Consider the following 19,899-nt stretch of genomic DNA (forward strand, 5'->3'; position numbering starts at 1 on the left):
GAATTGGCAATTTTTTCTTATTGCTAAGGAATGTATAGGCGTGGTTTTACCCAGCTCTGCTCAAACTTCGCAACTTAGAGGAGATAATATCAATTAGTGTTGAACAATGCCATATTGTTGTAGGAATGATATATTATATTCCAGAAAACATTTGCGTGATTCATAACTTGCTCGCTTCTTCGTTTATCGGTGGTTTTTATGCGTGTTTTGCCCTTAAGAATTATATTTCGATCATTAAAAAATACTACCGATTAATGAATTAACGAACCGGGTGTGAGTCACAATATTATACATATTTGGGGTTGCTAAGCTCGTTTAACATTTCTACATCCTGCAGGTCACATGCATCAATTTAATGATTACAATGACTTTGAAGCTGAACAACGTGCGGGCCAGGTACCCACCGATGTTTCATCCATTTCATCTGTTGAATTTCAAACACCTAAAAAGAAGAAACACAAAAGAAATAAGAAGGGTAAATGTAAGGTACATGCGCGAAGGAGTAATCGTTGCACACATCAACGCCAAAAACACTGTAAGACTCAACTGCATGAAGAAAAGCGACGTCACCATCATCATCATCATAATCGGGAACGTGTTGTGCTGAATCCATACTATGAACAACCTGGCATTGAAATAATTTCATTGGACTCCACCGACATGAGTGATTATGATAGAGATAATTATTCAATAGCGGCCATGGAAATTGAAAGTCCAGATGAAAGTTATAACACAACATTGCCTTTGAGTCGTGAAGAGCTACGTTTAGCATTGGGGCGTGGTGCAGCTGAGAGGAAAAATAATGTTTGCTCATTAAAAGAGCGTCTACAGCCGGACAAACTCATTCCAATAGATAATGAAGAAAACGAAGATAAAGATGAAAAAGTACAAACATTTCAAAATGCCACAGCGAATTTAAATGAAAACATAGATAATGTAGTAGAAATTGATAGTGATAACTCCATATCCCTAGAAGAGCATGAATTACGTTTAATTGCGCTAAGGTCAGCGATTATGAAAAAGCATGCGACGAGAAAAAAACGCAATGCGGAAATTGCATATTCACCTACAGATTTTGATGATTTGGTCGTGGAACCAATAAGTGTGGTTGACTCGGAAATTGAAGAGTTGCATGGTGATATGGAATTAAGTCCAGCAAGTTCACCGCACCTATTACTTAGTCCCATACACTGCGATGATGAACAAAATAGTAATATAAGTTTAGAAACAGTAGACCAACAAATTGATACCAAACCTATAGATATGGATATTGTTAGTAGTGATAGTGAGCGAGAGGATAACGGGTCGAATATGGTTGATATTGCCGATTGCTTACAAAAACCAGCAACACATGATATACCTTTGCCACCTGATGCGCCACCTATGAAAGGCGTTGCCATGCAAGCAATGGCATTCAACTATGTTAATCATAACAGTGGCATTGCCGCCTTTGATATGTATATGCACCCTACAATACATTATAGCACTCCAATGGATATGCCACAAACAATGTTACCTATGCCACCAACACCGCCTGCACCACCATTAATAACAACAACAGCAAACGATATACAGCCCTTGCCAATCACGAATGAGATCGCGGTGAATACTTTTGATAATGATGTGAAAAATGAAGTTCCAAATAGAGAGCTTATCATCACTGCATCACCGAAATCTGCTAGCATGGATATTATAGCGGAAGATACACAAGATGAACCACCGGACGGTGAGGGTAGTGGTGAAGACGAAGAAGAAGCAGAAGCTTTACGCGCTTTGTTACTATCACAACGACAGATGGCTAAGGCAGCGAAAGCAAATGGTATGCCACGTTTGAGAAAACCCTCGCCGGCGCAAGAGATACCACAAATTATACGACATCACTCACCGAAAATCGCATCCTTGGATGTGGATAGACTTCAGGAGAATAATACTATAATAAAAGCGCTTCCGCTCCAACTTCCTGTATTACAAGTTAATAAACCCCTCTTGGATACCAAACCAACGGAGTCAATATTAAAAGAAGCATTACGTCGTTTAAAAGTTAAGAAATCTATACAACCTCGCGAAGATCCGCAACAGGTTTGTGAAAAACACGCTGATAATATACAACCACGTTTAACTATAAAACCATTTGCTCGTTGCAAGGAACTTGGGGACGAAGAAGAAACAGTAGTTTTGGCGCATGCGGAAGCGCATAACCTCATTGTAAATGAGTCATCACAATCGAATGATTCAAATAAACATTCAATGCAGCAGCAGGAAGACACAAGAAGTAGTTTCGAATTGGAATCGCACAAAAGAAGTGCGCCCGAAATTTTAGGTACACACGCGACATCAATTGAAAATACTCAAAAAAGACGTTTAGAAAACGAAATGTCTAAAGCAGGGCGTACATTACGTATCATTGAACTCAGGCAAGACATTGAGTATAGCAGCAGTCAGCATTCGTCGGAAGGTAGCAGCAATAATGTTGAGCTAGAAAAAGCCGGTAATGCACAAAGCGTCTGCGTTTATGAGAAGCCATCAAAGAAATTCAAAACCTCAACTAACGAGCAGTTAAATCACACCCAAAAAGCGACGAGTATTATAAGTGTGAATGGAAAAGAGCGCATACAAGAGTCGGCAAGCAACAAAGAAAGAAATAGCAGCGCTAGTGGTGAAAAAGAGAACAAGGAATTGCTAAAAGAAGTAAGCACTAAAAGCGATGTTATGGCGAACGTTATTGCGAACGTTATTGCGAATGTTAAACCGAATGCAGTTAAGCCTGTGAAGAAATTAGCGAGGGCTGCAGTGGAGAAGCGAAAAGTTAGCCAATTAACATTTGCATCAGCAACAAAAACAACAATTACTACAACAACAAACCAACCAGCAAAAAATGCTGCTCCGTCGCAAAAGAAAACGGTGTCAGCAGCACCAAGAGTTCCATCATTAGTTGCAAACCCAATATCAAAGCAACTGAAAATTGTTAAACCAAATAAAGTGATTAACAAACATTTACACACAAGTAATGATACACAAACGATTACCGAAGCTAGCACACAATCACGTGTACTCACAAGCTCCAAATTACCTAATATAAAAGTGAATAAGCTAATTATACGTGTCGGTGGCGATGTTGAATCCTCCTCAGAGGATGAAGAAATTTTACGTCATCAAACTTTAGAACGTTGTATACGTCTAACCACAGCGCGTACTGCCACACCCGACTCACTGACGGGCATACTCAATGAAAATTTTTATAGCAGCAAAGTTTCGAGTAATTCACAACAACAACAGCAACTCGCCGAAATGCCAAATGATGATATATCGAATTTGTCATTATCAGCACAACAGGACGCAGTGATGTCTGCCGCAACTGAAGCATTCGAAAAGAAATTAGAAGATTTCCTTAAAAATATGCGTTCGAAAACGCAATCAAAAACTAACAGCAGCGTAGAGCATGCGCGTGTGCGGAAAATAAGCTCAAGCAGTAAACAGACGGGCACACCAACGGTGGGTTGCTTTAATTTTTATTTTTGTTGAATGTACTTACTATAGCACGATTTTTTATAACCAACTATGCTAGCAGGTCGTCTCTAGCCCTTTCAACCACTATGAAGTATATAAAATATTTTTAGTGATAGCCCCTCGTCGCCCCTTTCAGGCGATTAACAAGGTAGTGTTGCAGATAAGGGCAGTCCTCTGTCGCATATTAATCCGCTACGGGTGGATACAAGTGACTTCTGGTGAAAGATTTTTCAAAACCATTGATCCTTTAGATGTACGGATTTTAGGCTGTGTGCGAGTTGACCTAAATGTCTACCTAAATAGAGAAGAAACCTAAATCACTGGAAACAGTCCCTAAGGCAGTGCAAAATAAAAATTTAGAATTTGAATGAGCATACTTTTCAACCTAAATTCAAATGTCAAATTTCAAAAACAAATATTGATTTTTCAATATTGTATATGCAAATAAATGGCTCTTGTCCATTCAATTTAAGTAAATCATAGATCATAGAGCGATGATCCCTGCTGCGATTAAGGTCCGATCGATTGTATGTGATGGTGGGCTCAATTTTGTTTAAGCTGATGTTGGCGACTCAAGAATTGGATCCTTCTCAAGTATGGACCGCAATCTGAACATATTTGGCAGCCAAGTGCACTAATTTGCCTAAAGAAGTTATTGGAGGCGTACCAACATCACAGTATTGAATTCGAGATTGTGGAAAAGGTCATTGTGCACGTGCCCCATTATGTTCGAAAAAAGCTTCATAAAACGGAGCCACTGCATTTTCTTGAACTGCTATCTTGGGATAGGTACTTACCGCGGACCCTAATTGACCTCTTTTCTTTTTAGCGTGAAAACGTATCAAAAATACCAAATTTCCCGAATTGTTATTATTTTCTTAGCAGAAATAAATAATTTAGGTTTCCAAATCAACTTGCACAGTTCTGACAGCTTTTTCCCAAATTATTGCAGTGCTGGAAAGTTCCAGTGGAATATTAGTTTAGGGACCTAAAATTTAGGCGAACTCGCACCCTGCCTTACTCACCTCTTACGACAGAAGGCATGCCTGTGGTCATATTTCTAACCCATTCACACGCCTAAATCGACCCTCCCCGATTACGTTTCCAAACTTTTTTACAGATCTTCCATCCGCTCTTAAGTTCTTTGTCATTCTTCCGTCCTTTCATATTTTTTTCTTGAGCACTTTCATACCCTCTTCGTTCTTTTTGCCTCTCTCAATCTTTCAAGGTACTGACTGAGGAGGGATCTCCTTTAGAATAACTTTTCGAAAGTATCTTTGATGTTACTTGCCGCAGACTTGATTCTGGTACCTTCAATTACAACGATATTTGGTACTTAAAGGAACTTCACAACATTATTGTTAGGCATGCAAAATATTGATTGTAGTACTTGCATAGTTATTTTCAAAAAAGTTTTCCAGAACCTTCAAAATCAAAATCTGGGTATATTATTTTTTAGCTCCATTAGTAATTAGTCTGTCTCAACTTTTCTGTTCTATTCTGATATTTTTTTTTTGTCAGGCTGTACGTAGTTTACCCACCGCTTCACAAGAGGAATACAAACGACTTGTACACCGCATGAAAATATTGGAAAAACAAAAGCAACTGAAAAAAATGCAAAAAGCTCTGCTAGAAGATGCTGAGAAGTATAGCAAAAATAAGAAAGACAGTGCCACGCAAAAGTTAAAAAAGACCAAGGAGGTTATTTTCAGTGAAACTGCCACACAAACATCCAACGATGCATCAAGTATGGGCGGCTATGATCAGGAAGCCAAAACAATTGAAAATGATGCCGTTGAAAGTACCGAAAAATGTGAGTCAAGAAAAACTGATAGCAATGAGGTGGCTGCTGCAAATGTGCAGATCGCTAAGGCAGAAGCAGTAAAAGCGAATTTGGCGCTGACTGCGAAACTGCAGACATGTGAAAAAATTGTTACGAATATAAGGTAAAATGCAATTAAATACAGTGTTGTGTAATATAATTGAAACACTGAATATTGATAAATTTCAATAGATTTTGATTATTATTATCATATTTAGGCTTAAAATGAATTTTAAGACTTACAAAAAAGAACACCAGCTGCTATGGCTATCGGCTCAGTCAATAGCTTCTTATATCGCACACTAACTACAAAAGAGTCATAACTTAAAAAAAAATCAAAATCGGTTTTTCCATAAACCAATTCACAGTACACATCTCTAACTGCCCCTTAAATTTCGTTGTCATTATTTTCTTATTTAACTGGAAAATTACCGTTATGCCAGTTTTGGTGTTGATTGCATCGCTTGCGCTGTATCAACTAAAGAGTACTATTTTTAGTTGTCAATGTGCTTAAGAACAAGTGAACAGTTTTTTACGCATAAAGCGTATTATTTTATATTCTGACTATCTTGTTGCAAAAAAGTTTTAACTTTGTTGTGTATTAATTAAAATTGTGTCTTTTTATACGTAAAGAGTAAGTAAATTTTTCAGTTAAAGGGGCATAATTGGATATAGTACCAAACGTAAAATAAAAATATTTCAATCAAATAGTCATAATTCAAAATTGCTATATATTTTGTCCGTAAACAAATAATTACGACAAAATTTCGTCAATTCATTTTATAATGAAAGCCTCCTTCTTTGTAAAACTGGACTTCAGTATAACATTACAGACGTTTTAACATAAACCGTCTTTCTTCTCTCCTGAGCATTTACATTTCTCAAGTTGTGACTCTTTTGTAGATAGTGTGCGATATATTCATAGAGAAAAAGTAAATCTATTCACATTTATTTTGTGTTGCTATTATATTACATAGCTCTGTAAATATTATTATGTGAATTGAAAATCTTTTTAATTAACACTCTTTCAATGTCGTTTCTGTTTTCAGTAATAATATCATAAAACGTTTGGATAAATCGCTGCAACTTGTAAATGATGCAAAATTGTCCAAAATCGCTAAAATGCGTCATGAGCAACGCATCAAGGAACTGCGTCTCGAAATGGACCAAACACAGCGCAAAATGAAAGAAGAACAAATAAAAATGTCACGTATTTATCCAGAAATATGTGCCAACAATGAATTCATAACAAACTTGAAACAAAAACGTGCAAAAGTGCTAGAAATGGCAATGAAGTTGGGCAGACGCGTTAAGGGCGATGATTATAGGTATTTTCTGGTGCTGGCATATTTGTTCACCGTACCTTATGTGCTTTTAACTCATTTTGTTTCGTAACGTTAATTTGGTAAATTCGTTATCATGAAGAGGGACCGAGTGAATCGTAATTAATATGAAAAATGTAGCTGTCGTAAGTTATACACATAGTTTTGGATTCTCAGGATACATTTTTGCAATTTTCCAGGAGCAAAATTTTTTTCTTTAATTTCTGTATATACAAGAACTAGAGCACTAGTAAAATTTCTCAGCTTCCAGAAAAACGTCAGCCGACTTCAAACAGGAATATATCTATTATACAAATTAAATAGGGCTCGGCTGCCGTGTAAAGTGAAGCCTTAAGCAGCTACATCCCAATGGTCCGACATAATTGAAACTACCAGTTTCCTTGGACACCCGTTAAAGAGTTTCGGTGACATTCTTAAGTGGTCGCGTGGATGGGGTGAAGCGCTGTTAATACTTGAACAATAGTAAATATAAAATTATCTAATCGTAAGGTTTAAATGGCAGCGGATTGATTAAAATATGTACCGGGTATATATTCAACATTACATTCAATGACAATATGGTTATTATTCCAAAAAACCCTGCTCCATAGTAAAGTATGGCTTTGACCACCATTTTATAACCCTTTTTCCACTTCTTAAAAACAAAACCAAAAAAATTACAAAAAATATTTTGACTTAATGATAATAATGAGTTTCGCCTGAAAATGTAGAATTTATTTGAAATGTTAACTATGTATATACAGACAATTGTAACGAAATTGCTGCATCAAAGTTTTTAAAGCACGTGATGCGTAATTTTGTCTGCATATTTGTTTAGCTAAGTCTACTTTGGGTATCTACATAGTATATACATACATATTACATACTTTTTATACCCAGCTGTACTTGTACACAAGGTATTATAACTTTGATTGGATAACGGTTGGTTGTACAGGTATAAAGGAATCGAGATAGATATAAACTTCTATATATCAAAATCATCAGTATCGAAAAAAAAATTTGATTGAGCCATGTCCGTCCGTCCGTTAACACAATAACTTGAGTACATATTGAGATATCTTCCCCAAATTTGGTACACGAGCTTATCTGGACCCAGAATAGATTGGTATTGAAAATGAGCGAATTCGGATGATAACCACGCCCACTTTTTATATATATAACATTTTTGAAAACACAAAAACCTGATTATTTAGTAAATAATACACCTAGAATGTTGAAATTTTACGTGTGGGCTGATCTTGAGACTTGATAAAAATTTGAAAACATTTTATAAAATGGGCGTGGAAAATATTAACCATAAATCAAAAATCGTTAAACCTATCTTAACAAAATTCGGCAGAGGTTGACTTTACTATAAGGAATGATTTGAAGAAAAAATATCGTAATTGGCCCACTTTTATATAAAAGATTTTTAAAATGGGCGTGGACGAATAAAATAAGCTATATCTTTGCAAACAATACATAGGAAAAAATTTAAAAAAATGGGCGTGTCACCGCCCTTTTATGACTAAGCAATTTTCTATATTTCGGGAGCCATAAGTCGAAGAAAAATTGACGGATCGTAATAAAATTGGGTACACTCATTTTCCCTATAGCAGGAAATATTTCTAGAAAAAATGGACGAGATCGATTAAAGACCACGCCTACTTTTATATAAAGGATTTTTAAAAAGAGCGTGGACGAAAATAATAAGCTATATCTTAGCGAAAAAGAGCTTTGTATCAATAGAATTTTACTTTCTAAATTGAATTATAACATTAAATTGGAAAACACTAAAATTTTTGAAAATGAGTGTGGCACCGCCCCTTTTTTGTCTAAGCAATTTTCAATGTTTCGGGAGCCATAACTCGAAGAAAAATTTACATATCGTAACAAAATTGGGTACACATATATTCCTTATAGCAGGAAATATTTCTAGTAAAAATGGATAAGATTGGTTAAGCACCACGCCCACTTTTATATAAATGACTGTAAAAGGGTCGTAGGCAAAAAAAATTAACCCCTATTCTGCATCTCGATTACGTTCCCGTTCGACGCTCCGCTTTAATCGAAGAATGTGTGAACATTGGAACAAAATAAATTAAAGAAATTTTGTAAAAAATACTGAAACACGTTTGTATTTTATTATCCACGCCATTTTGTACAAAAAAAAGCAATAGAATATATTGCCGCAGTGTTATATTTCTTTGAGTGAAGTGCTTTCATAATTGTATGTGTGTTTTTGTCGTTCTTTTGGCCAATTCCCTGCCGTGGCCACCAAGTTTTGTTACAACGGATTCCTGCACGAATATAGTTGACATTTTCTGCATTTTATGGATGCTAATTTCATTGCACTGGCCTAAAATACTTTATGAAGATTTATTTATTCTTTCCGCAAGGATTGTTTACATTTTCTCTTCTCCTTCCTCTACTCCGGCAGCTTGCTTTGGCATATAACTGGACCCAACGAACAAACACAAATTATAACTGTCTATTATACTGAAATCAATAGCCGCGGCATTATTTGTGGAGTTGGAAAGCAACGCATACAAAAATGGCAGGCGAGAATGGAAAGGCAAATATTGGGAGATTTGTGTAATCCATTGGAGATGAGTGACGAATCGTAAGAAATTGAACTTAAAAGTGGTAAAGTTTAATGACTTATTTTCTTATTTAGGTTCAAAAAACTTTCGACTTAATAAGGATGCTTTCAAGTATGTGTTAGATACTTTTGCGGGGCAAATACGTCCAAGGACTTCGACATCGGCATGTTGTTTTTGACCTGGAAACATATAAAAAACAATCATCATCAAGCCTTTTACATTTCTTAACAAGTTTTACTTACATTTTTGTTAAAATTCTGTTATAAATTAATAAAAAAATAAAAATAAAATATTTCTCCGCCAACAAATTTGCAACTAAGAAAAACGGAACTACGATCGGAATGCAGAATCCACAAAATCGAACGATTCGAAGTTGGATCGAAAGAGATTGGAACACAGAATACCAAAATTGCCAAACCAAAAAAATTGCAATCCAAGTCGAAATACAGAATAGGGCTGATTTTTGTGCCATTATAGCAAGAAATGGGAAAAAATTCAAATCTTGAAAGTGGGCGTGGCACTGCTCCTTTCTTACAATGCATTTCCCAACGTTTCTAGAGCCCTAACTCGACGAAAAATTTGGTGTTTAACAGGAAGTATTTTCAGTATAAATGGACGAGATGGGTTAAAGACCACGCCCACTTTTATATAAAAAATGTTGTTAAAGTGCTTAGATGCAGCTAATAAGCTATTTCTAGAAAAAGTTGGAAAATTACGTTAATAACCCTGCTCTTTTTTTGTAATAACGCTTTTTAATACAATGGCACTTGTGTGTTTATGTTTATTGTTTTGTATATCTTTATTTTAAAATAAACAGTAGCGAAATCCCCATATCTGAAGGAAAACTGCATTATTACTCGCTCAAGGTGATTGGTGTTAGCATCTGTATCCTTTTTGCTTCTTTTAAACGAAAATTAGTTCAGAATAGAACCATATGTATATGTAATATTGCGCAGCCTTGTAACACTATTAAGCACACAAAACAAACAACAACAGCAATTCAAGTGTACAGCTGGGTATGTAATGTTCGGTTTCATCCGAACTTAGACTTCCTTACTTGTTATATTATATTTTCTGTTTCCTCTGTTACTAATATGATCTATATTGATTTGTTGTTTTTTTTTCTGTTCCTTTAGATTGAATAACAATTTGAAAAGTGAAATAACACTTAAAACAAAAGGACTGGCAACACATATAAAGTTTGTCAATTCCTTAACATACAATGATCTAGATAAATTAAATATGAATGCCATAAACGAATCCAATACTAAAAATAATGCCAATGCAAATGAATTCCCGGAAAATGGCACAGCTTTATTGCAAAATACACCGCCCGAATCGCACGCTGCTAATGTAAGCGAAAATGTTGACGGCGAAGTAAACGATGAAGCTAATGCTGAATGTAAAAAAACTGATAATAGCTCACTTGAAGTATGTGTGAATACTGTTGATGGTCATGTGATAAATGCTCATGCACAACCCGAAGAAAACTGTGATATTGCTAACGAAGTGGCGGATATGGAAGCATGCACTGATAATGTAACAAGTGCTGAAGAGATGTCCGGGTCAACGTGTGAAGCCAGCGGCATCAAAGAAGTGCGTGCTTTTTATTTTATTGATCTAATATTTTGAGATTTTCATATAATTTTGCATTTTCCTTATCTAAACACATGTATAAAAATTATTTTGCTAACCATTACATTTAAATTAACACAATTGTTGAGTATGTTTAGGTTCAACGTCAGCATGTCGGTGCTAAACAAGAAGAAAACGTTGCAGATGTTATGAAGGAAGATATGGCACAAACGAAGCGTCCACGTAGTTCGGTGCGCGATTATGTGTCACCGCTTATGCATTTAAAAAGTGAAAGTGGGTGCGTATATTAAACGTGTGTGACACAAGTTTTAGAAATTGTCGTTAAAATGTGTAATTTTTATTAAATTCATATCAGCATACATAAATATGTCAAAAATTGATGGTATATGGGTACTTTCATATGTGCGTATCTTGGCTTGTGGTAGTTCATGGCACGTTGAAGTATCTGTTATATATTAATATCGTCATGATAATTGCTCTTTTTTTTAAGACGTGTTGAGGTAGGGTTTTTTTGAAAAAAGTTTCTAAGATAGGTGGTTTCGAACTGGCAGCGGGTTAGGGGGCAGAATATACCCGCGATAGGTATGCTTGTCGTAAGAGGCGACTAAAATACCAAAGAGATTCAAGCGGTTGTGTAGCGCAACCCTTTCAGATTGCCAGCGCAATATATAGCTTCTCAAAACCCAATTGTCAACCTCACCTATCCGTGGCGAATCCTGTTTCATTAACAGCCGAGGCTTTGGCGACCCCGAGCTACTCATGGATCTAGGGGGTGGGTGGGCGGTATGGTCTAGAGGGTCGCATGTGGTCATAACAAATCGTTCCCGAGATGGTCAGGCTTGGTACCGGAACGTACCGGATCTGCATCCGGCAAAGGACCATGAACATCGATAACACTCCCCAAGGCCTTCGGGGAGTGTCCTCATCGCTACAACAACACAGCAATCTATATAATTTAGGTGTTGTAAAGAGCGCTGATCAGATTATCTTTGTGTCTCGTGGTAACAACGAGCATTTCTGTACAAGAGACATTTAGCAGGATTTACGTAGAATGCTGTGCCAAAAGCTTCAACTTTACATTGAACTCATCTGCCAAATTGAAGCAGTGGAAGGTTGAAAAAGTCGAGACAGTCAAAACTGATTTTTTAAAAACAATTTCTTAAAAAAAAATAAAAATTAAAAAAACAGATCCCGCCCATATCGATGATACTTTTTAAGTATTTACAACAATTTTCTATAAAACACATTATGTTTAGAGGCTAACTTCGAAAAACGGAGAGTTAACTTTATAGCTCGATCTCTCAAAAAATTGATTAAGATCAATACCCTGCCGGCTGCTGAACAGCCTTTTCCAGTTTATATAGTATTTAGAAAACAAAGCTCAATTATAAACATCTTATTTTTTGTTCAGATATAACTTTCGAGCTCGTATGACACAAACTTGCAAAATATGTAGTTATATAATTGAAATGAGGAAATAAGAGGTATAACGCCCACATTTTTTGTTTTTCTTGTAAACCGTTCATTAAAAATAAAATTACGAAAGTTTCGATTTCGCACATCGAAAGTTTATAACTATGATTTGGAGGCTAACTTTTAGAACTTATTTTTCGATTTAACATGAAATGGCCCCATATATCATTAATTTTTTACTCTTACTTCACATTGAGTTCTTTTGATCGTATTTCAGAAAATGGGATCCAAACGATATTTTATGTCCATACGAATTGATGGGCCAATGCGAAGATAAGGAATGCAGTTATCAACATTTAACAATTAAATAAACAATTCACCCCGACTTGAAACAACAAAAGGAACAAAAGGGTAACAGAATATCACTATACAAAAAATTAAGACTTCAAAAGGAATAGCAAAAATATACAAACTATTACCTGGGTAAGTTGAATGACTCAATATATAGTTATATATACACACATATATATATACATATATATATATATATATATATATATACATGCAACAACACTTTTAGCGCGTCCACTTAACTCTTATCCCACACCTTCCAATCCTATACAACCGAAGTCGATTTTTGTTTTTATTAATACTCCAAAGCATTTCTTTTGTTTTTTATTTACTTTTTGATTTGAGTTGGTTGTGGCTAACAAGTTTGTGTGGATGAAATGCAGCACAAAGGTCATTTTAAAATTATTCAAACAATTTGTAAATATACGCAAAGAAAAATTTGATAAGAAAAAATATATATTAAAAAAAATAATAATAATAAATAAATTCAAAAAAAGAACTCTAATTTAGTTATTTTTCAAATGGCATGGAGAGTTTTAAAAAACTATAAAATATAAATTTTAAGCGTTTATTTTTTAATTATTAATTATCTCTATTATTATATCTATTATTTTCAATATACATATAAACAACGTGCCATAGCAAAAAATTATTAAACATTTTTGGAACCTTTGCTGTATTTCAGCAAACTCGCCACAATTTTATGATTTTTGTAAAAGTTATACCATAAAATTTAAGTTTAAGCTATAATAAAAAAAAATTGTTTTATAACGTTGTTATAAGAAAAATTGTTTACAAAGTGAAATAAAGCAAGTGATAAAATAAAAGCAAAAAAAAAAAAAATAAAACTGTATTTGATCTAATGAATAAAGTGTTTATGGTAAGTACCGAGGCTAATCTCTATGTTATGTTGAACTCGCCGGTCAATAAAGACCTCACATAGACTGAATGTGTCCATAGTGACACCAGAATTTGTTTGACTATCAAGCGGAAGAACCCCAATTAGATACCAGGACTCATGTTATAGAATAACTCAGTCCGATTGGCAAATACTAGAAGTTTCTAGGGCCTAGCTTAATTGCTGTCCCGAGATCTGGCAACTCTGCTGTCCCTCATTACTGGAGCCTTGGCCTGGCGTGCGCAGGATAGGAACACAGAACGTGCTCAACAGTTTCTTCCTGCAGCTCGCACTTCCTACACCTGCTGTTACTGACGAGACCTAACTTATAAGCATGTGACGCCAGAAGGCAGTGTCCAGTTAGTATGCCCAGTGGGCTGGGTCGATTTTTATGGACGAAAGTTAATCGATATCGCGTCATCGATTTTTCGATAGGATTTGGGCTCAGAAAAAAAATTCCACTACGCATACCCAAAAAAATAATTTTAGAGCCTGCGAAATTTCATTTTTTTTACTTTTTTTGCACTTTGATTTTTTAGGTTTTTTTCATGACCTACTAAAAAAAATTTCATATGTATATATATTTTTTTTTTTTCAAAAAACTGTTATCGACAACGTTTTTAGCGGACATTTTTGGGTCGGACAGGGTATACATGAAAATTTTACAATCAAATGAAAATTTTTTTAGTAGGTCATGAAAAAAACCTTAAAAATCAAAGTCGAAAAAAGGTCAAAAATTGAAATTGCGCAGGCTCGCAAATTATTTTTTTGGGTATGCGTAGTGGATTTTGTTTTCCCGAGCCCAAAATTCTATCGAAAAATCGATGGCGCGATATCGGTTAATAAATCAACCCAGTCTAATGCCCATCGCGAGCCTTAAGTCTGCTCTCTTCAAAGATATGAGCCACTTTGTAAGTCTAATATCGCAGGCTTTGCACATGATCTTAGAAATTTTGCAGCCCAGCGATTTTATCTATGACTTTCTTGATTGATGGATCGTATGCAGCTCCTGTATTTTTTTAATTTCTCCCAAACGGATTGGGCCATCTAATGTCGTTTCAGCGAGTGTTGCACCCTCCTCTGCCAACTCATTGGCCTTACATTACCTTCTATCCCTTAATGACCGGGAACCCAGTATAGATGTATGGTCCGTTCTGAGCGAAGTTTTTTCAATGCTTCTCCAGAACACTTCTTGCTGAAGTACTGTGTGAGATTATTGCTTTAATCGCTGCCTGACTGTCAATATTGACGCGACTGCATCTTAGGTACGCTTCTTCCAGAATTTCTGCTGCTTCCTTCACGGCTATAATTTTCGCCTGAAAGATGCTGCAGTAATCTGGCAGCCTGTAGGATCAACTTGTTTCTGGATCGACGCAGTAAACGGCAGACCCGACCCCTTCCTTTAATTTGGAACCATCCGTATGCACATGTATAGTATTTTCTGCCATTTTTGTTCCCTGGCACTAACCCTCCGGATAAATTATGACCACAAGACCTCTTTCGGAGCTCAGGCCAATTCTTCCGTTTGCACGATACCGAATCTATGCAAGGAGATGGCAATTCGCCGTGCAGTAAAGTCAAAACAAGGCGAATTCAGTACCAGGTGGTGTTATCCCAACTGCTGTTTGCTTCTTGATAATTTTCCATACAAAGCCTTGTACAACAAAATGTCAGTTAATCGAAATCTATGAAAATTTTCTTTTGACTTGACATTCATCTGCGCGGCGAAATGATTGAACTCGCTTTGCCAGCACCTGGTATAGATTCGCCTTGGGTCAAAAAAATTTTGCATTGTTTTCGAAGCGAATTCAGTACTAGGTGGTGTTATCCCAACAGCTGTTTGCTTCTTCATGATAATTTTCCATACAAAGCCTTGTACAACAAAATGTCAGTTAATCGAAATCTATGAAAATTTTCTTTTGACTTGACATTCATCTGCGCGGCGAAATGATTGAACTCGCTTTGCCAGCACTTGGTATAGATTCGCCTTGGGTCAAAAGAAATTTTGCATTGTTTTCGAAGCGAATTCAGTACCAGGTGGTGTTATCCCAACAGCTGTTTGCTTCTTCATGATAATTTTCCATACAAAGCCTTGTACAACAAAATGTCAGTTAATCGAAATTTATGAAAATTTTCTTTTGACTTGACATTCATCTGCACGGCGAAATGATTGAACTCGCTTTGTCACCACCTGGTATGGATTCGCCTTGATTGTTTTCGATTAACTGTCATATTGTTGTACAACCCGTTGTATGGAATAATCAAGAAGAAGAATCAGCTGTTGGGATAACATCCCATGGTACTGAGCATTGTAAAGGTTTACACATATACAATGGTACTGAGTTCGCCTTGGTCACTACAAATCTAACGGAATTATAGAAAAATTGCAGTCCAAAAATTAGTATTAGTAGTATAGAATATAGATTTGTAAATTCCATTCAAAAATCTGATAAATACGGTCACGGTTATCCCTAGTATTAAACTGACTGTTCTTACTTACAAACGAAATTTTTCATGAGCATTTTTCTGTAGAAAATTTTTTAATTTAGCTAACCGTAAAGTCTCTCTCAAACTCGACTAAGCACAATGTCAAAATATCCATAGCTTTTCGCGATAAAGCGCTATCGGATGCGAAGAAATGCGCAAGCGATTTCTTTTGCCAATCTGTAATGCCATCCTTGGTCAACAAATCTAGACGGCAGGCCAACAGACGAGCACACAAGCATAACGCGTGTCCTACGATAATTTTCTCCAAAGAAATTGAAGAAGCCATCGAACTTGCTAAACTATCCCGGGTGGGATTACCTTGCCAATGCTTAAAAACCTTGGCCTTGAGAAATTAAAATAACTGTTGCTCGCCTTCAACCTGTATCTGTCCACTTTCGTCATCCCTGAAAAATGGCTAGTGTGATATCGCTACTAAAGCTTGGTGAACCAGCTAACGTATGATACTCGTATTGCCCAATATCTCTCCTATCGCTTATAGACAAGACACTTGAAGGCGTCATGCTCCTTACTTCACTGAAAACTTGCGGCTTGTCAATCATCAGGATGACTTCCGAATATGACATAGCAAAAGCCTTTGTGCACTGCAAATTATCTGTGTTGTCGGCAGGCATCGGTGCAGTTCAAGAACGTAACATAGGTGTTCTATCCCTACTTTTATTTAACTTTTATATATCGAAGCTCCCTTCCCCACTAGAAGAAGTTACCACTTTCCTACGCCGAAGACCACAAGATAATGGCAACAAGCCCCGGCCCATCCATCGATGAGGTATACTATGAAAAAATACGATTATCTCCCTAGTCTTTCTAGTTTCTTCACCTCGCGAAATCTGACACCGTCACCGACCAAATCCTCGGCAATCTTAGTTACAAAATATACAAAGCAATTGTCGACCATATTGGATATCCACGTCGATGGCATTACGGTATCGAATGTCTAACTACTAAAATACTGGGGGTGACATTCGATCAGGATCTAAATTTTGTGAGCATGAAGCCGCAGTTGTACCTAAAGTCCAGAGTAGCAACAAAATCCTCAACGCCCATAAACACTTATAAACTAGAAGAAGTTACTACTTTCCTACGCCGAAGACTGCAAGATAATGGCAACAGGCCACGGCCCATCCATCTATGAGGTATACTATGAAATCTACGACTATCTCCCTAGTCTCCAGTTTCTTCACCTCGCGAAATCTGACACCGTCACCGACCAAATCCTCGGCAATCTTAGTTACAACATACACAAAGCAATTGTCGACTATATTGGATATCCACGTCGATGGCATTACGGTATCGAATGTCTAACTACTAAAATACTGGGTGTGACATTCGATCAGGATCTAAATTTTGTGAGCATGAAGCCGCAGTTGTACCTAAAGTCCAGAGTAGCAAAAAAATCCTCAACGCACATAAACACTTATAAGCATTTGACAGGCCACTTGTATGCCAGGCGTCTTCAATATGATCGCAGAGCCTAAAAGAAATACACTACATGAAACCGCAGGCCTGTTAAAACACCGCGCTCAGAACTGCCACGGGATGTCTTATGACTGGAAAGCATCATATACATAGTGAGGCGAGAACACTTCTTATACAGGAGAGAAATAGAATGCTGGACAAACAGTTTCTGCTGAATACCCATAAACCTGGGTATCTGAAGAGACATCTGTCTGAAGGGGCTCAGCCCTCCGGGAACTTAAGAAGTTATCCCCGTAAGCACTATGAAGAAATCCGGCAGTCAAAACCTCAGTCGTATGAAAAAAAGGAGCACGATAAGGTTCTCAGAGACATCGAGAAAAAGGCGTCGGACTGCTATGCCAGAGATTGCCCGTTGAACCCCGTTCATAAAGACAAATACCCCGAACTCACAGTTGAGGAAAGCAACATTCACAGGGAGACGCGAGTCACTTTGATCTGGATACTGTAATAGTTTAAACTGTAACTGTAATAGGGTAAACTCTAACTTATTCAGGCCCCAACATACCCAATGTTTGTCCTGCTTGGAACGTGTCGCCACATGACACCAACCATCTTTTCAGTTGCAATGTGGAACCAACGCCTCTAACACCCTTAACTCTCTGGCCCAAACCTGTTGAAACAGCAAGTTTCCTCGGACTCGCGACACTGTCCAATGGGAATTCACCGAAAGTGCGTCCAGCATGTACACTGTGTACCTCTTCATATGCCCTTTCTAAAAAATTATCTTACCCCATTGCCTTAGCCCATATCAGTGTAAAAAGCTTGTTCCATATCACATTTAATTTATCATTGGATAAATGTGATGACAAATGAAGTCATAATGTTTCCACTGAGAACGCGGCAACATGAATAACAATAACAAAAACACACACAAAGCAATTGGCCAGCCGATTGCAAGCTACGCGTCCCCTATATTGTCGCCAAGCCTAAAAACTGGAAGAAGCTACAGGCCTGCCAAAATACTGCTCAGAACCCCCACGGGCTGTCTTCTTATGTCCCCAGAACACCACCTACGTAATGAGGCGAGAATGCTCCCCATCAGGGAGAGAAATGAGATGCTAACCAAACAGTTCCTGTTGAATACCCAAAAACCTGGGCATCCCAACAGACATCTGATGAGCCACCACCGCCCAGGGGCTTAAGGAGTCATCTCCGTAAGCATTATGAGGAAATACGGCACCTGACAACTCAGCCGAATGAAGCCAAAAAACACAAGCAGGTCCTCAGCGAACTCCACAAAGAGGCGTCGGACCTTTATGCCAGGAATTGCCCGGTGAATCCAGTACTCAAAGAACAGTACCCAAAACTAGCGGAAGAGGAACGCATACTCCCCAGGGAAACGCGTGTCACTCTAGGTCAACTTCGATCTGGATACTGTAACAGGTTAAACTCTTACCTATCCAGAATCAACCCCGACATACGAAATGTATGCCCCGCTTGCAATGTGTCCCCGCATGACACCAACGATCTCCTTAATTGTAATGTGGAACCAACGCCTCTAACACCCCTGTCATTATGGTCCACCCCTGTTGAAACTGCAAGTTTCCTTGGACTTCCGTTAGAGGATATTGATGACAATTTGTGATCGGTCGTACCTATTGGATGGGGAGAAGCACTGCTACAACAACAACAACCTGAGGGGTTTCACTGTTTGGGTTTGATCGATTATATAAAACAAATCTGGTGCTGTACGGTCTGGCATTCGTATTGTTAACGTCTTTGGTAACTAAGAGAGGTTACCAATCAGCATTCACCTGCTTATCCAATGGACTGAAAAATTGCAACAAAGGTAATGTTAATAAGATTGTTAGAACATGAGCGGTATATTCACAAACTAATTGGATATTCTGTGGTATGAAGGTGCAATAATAGAAACAATAAGAATTGAGTGAGCTTTAGATGTCGCATTTGGAAAACATGCGACTTGGCACATAAAACGTGATGGCAATCGGTTAACACATTTACCTAAGTGCTTGCATTTTTTACTAAAATGCATAAAAATGTATTTATGTATTCAAATTGGAACGATTTTCCGTCATCCTTTCTCAAATTTTGTTTGGAGACAAACCGGCTTCGGGGTTTTTGTAACTTCAGTGTAATTTTTTATTCTTTCTTGCCTTTAGTAAGGACAGCAGTGCTGCTGTTGGGAGAATGGAGTTGCGTGCAAAAGTCCGAAAGATTTTAGGCCGAGCTTTTCCTCCATTTTGTTTGCCGCTACTTTTAATTTTTCCGATTTATGCCGACTCCGAACGGCATCGGCAAGGCAGATGTGTTTTCACTGAGAAGCTTTTAATGACAGAAATACACTCGGAGTGCTTGCCAAGTCACTGTCGAGGGGCGATCCCGCTTAGAAAAACTTTCTTCTAATTTGAAAAACTGTTTTCTAAAATTTTGATGTTGCTT

The 19,899-nt window shown here is 37.2% G+C and overlaps 1 protein-coding gene across 2 annotated transcripts in view; it reads left to right on the forward strand.

Moving 5' to 3' along the window:
- Window positions 1-13,052, forward strand: part of LOC137243903 (uncharacterized) — a 63,976-nt gene extending 50,924 nt beyond the window's left edge. Inside the window, exons 2-7 of one of the 2 annotated variants that reach the window (XM_067772205.1) lie at window positions 338-3,492; window positions 5,029-5,453; window positions 6,379-6,657; window positions 10,391-10,850; window positions 10,988-11,127; window positions 12,541-13,052. In XM_067772205.1, the coding sequence (XP_067628306.1) occupies window positions 338-3,492; window positions 5,029-5,453; window positions 6,379-6,657; window positions 10,391-10,850; window positions 10,988-11,127; window positions 12,541-12,634 (4,553 nt within the window). In that variant the 3' untranslated portion in view covers window positions 12,635-13,052. The other variant, XM_067772206.1, reaches the window with a different exon arrangement.
- Window positions 13,053-19,899: the final 6,847 nt, after the last annotated feature.

Source organism: Eurosta solidaginis, chromosome 3 (genome assembly GCF_040869045.1).
Source record: "Eurosta solidaginis isolate ZX-2024a chromosome 3, ASM4086904v1, whole genome shotgun sequence".
Taxonomy (NCBI): Eukaryota; Metazoa; Arthropoda; class Insecta; order Diptera; family Tephritidae; genus Eurosta; species Eurosta solidaginis.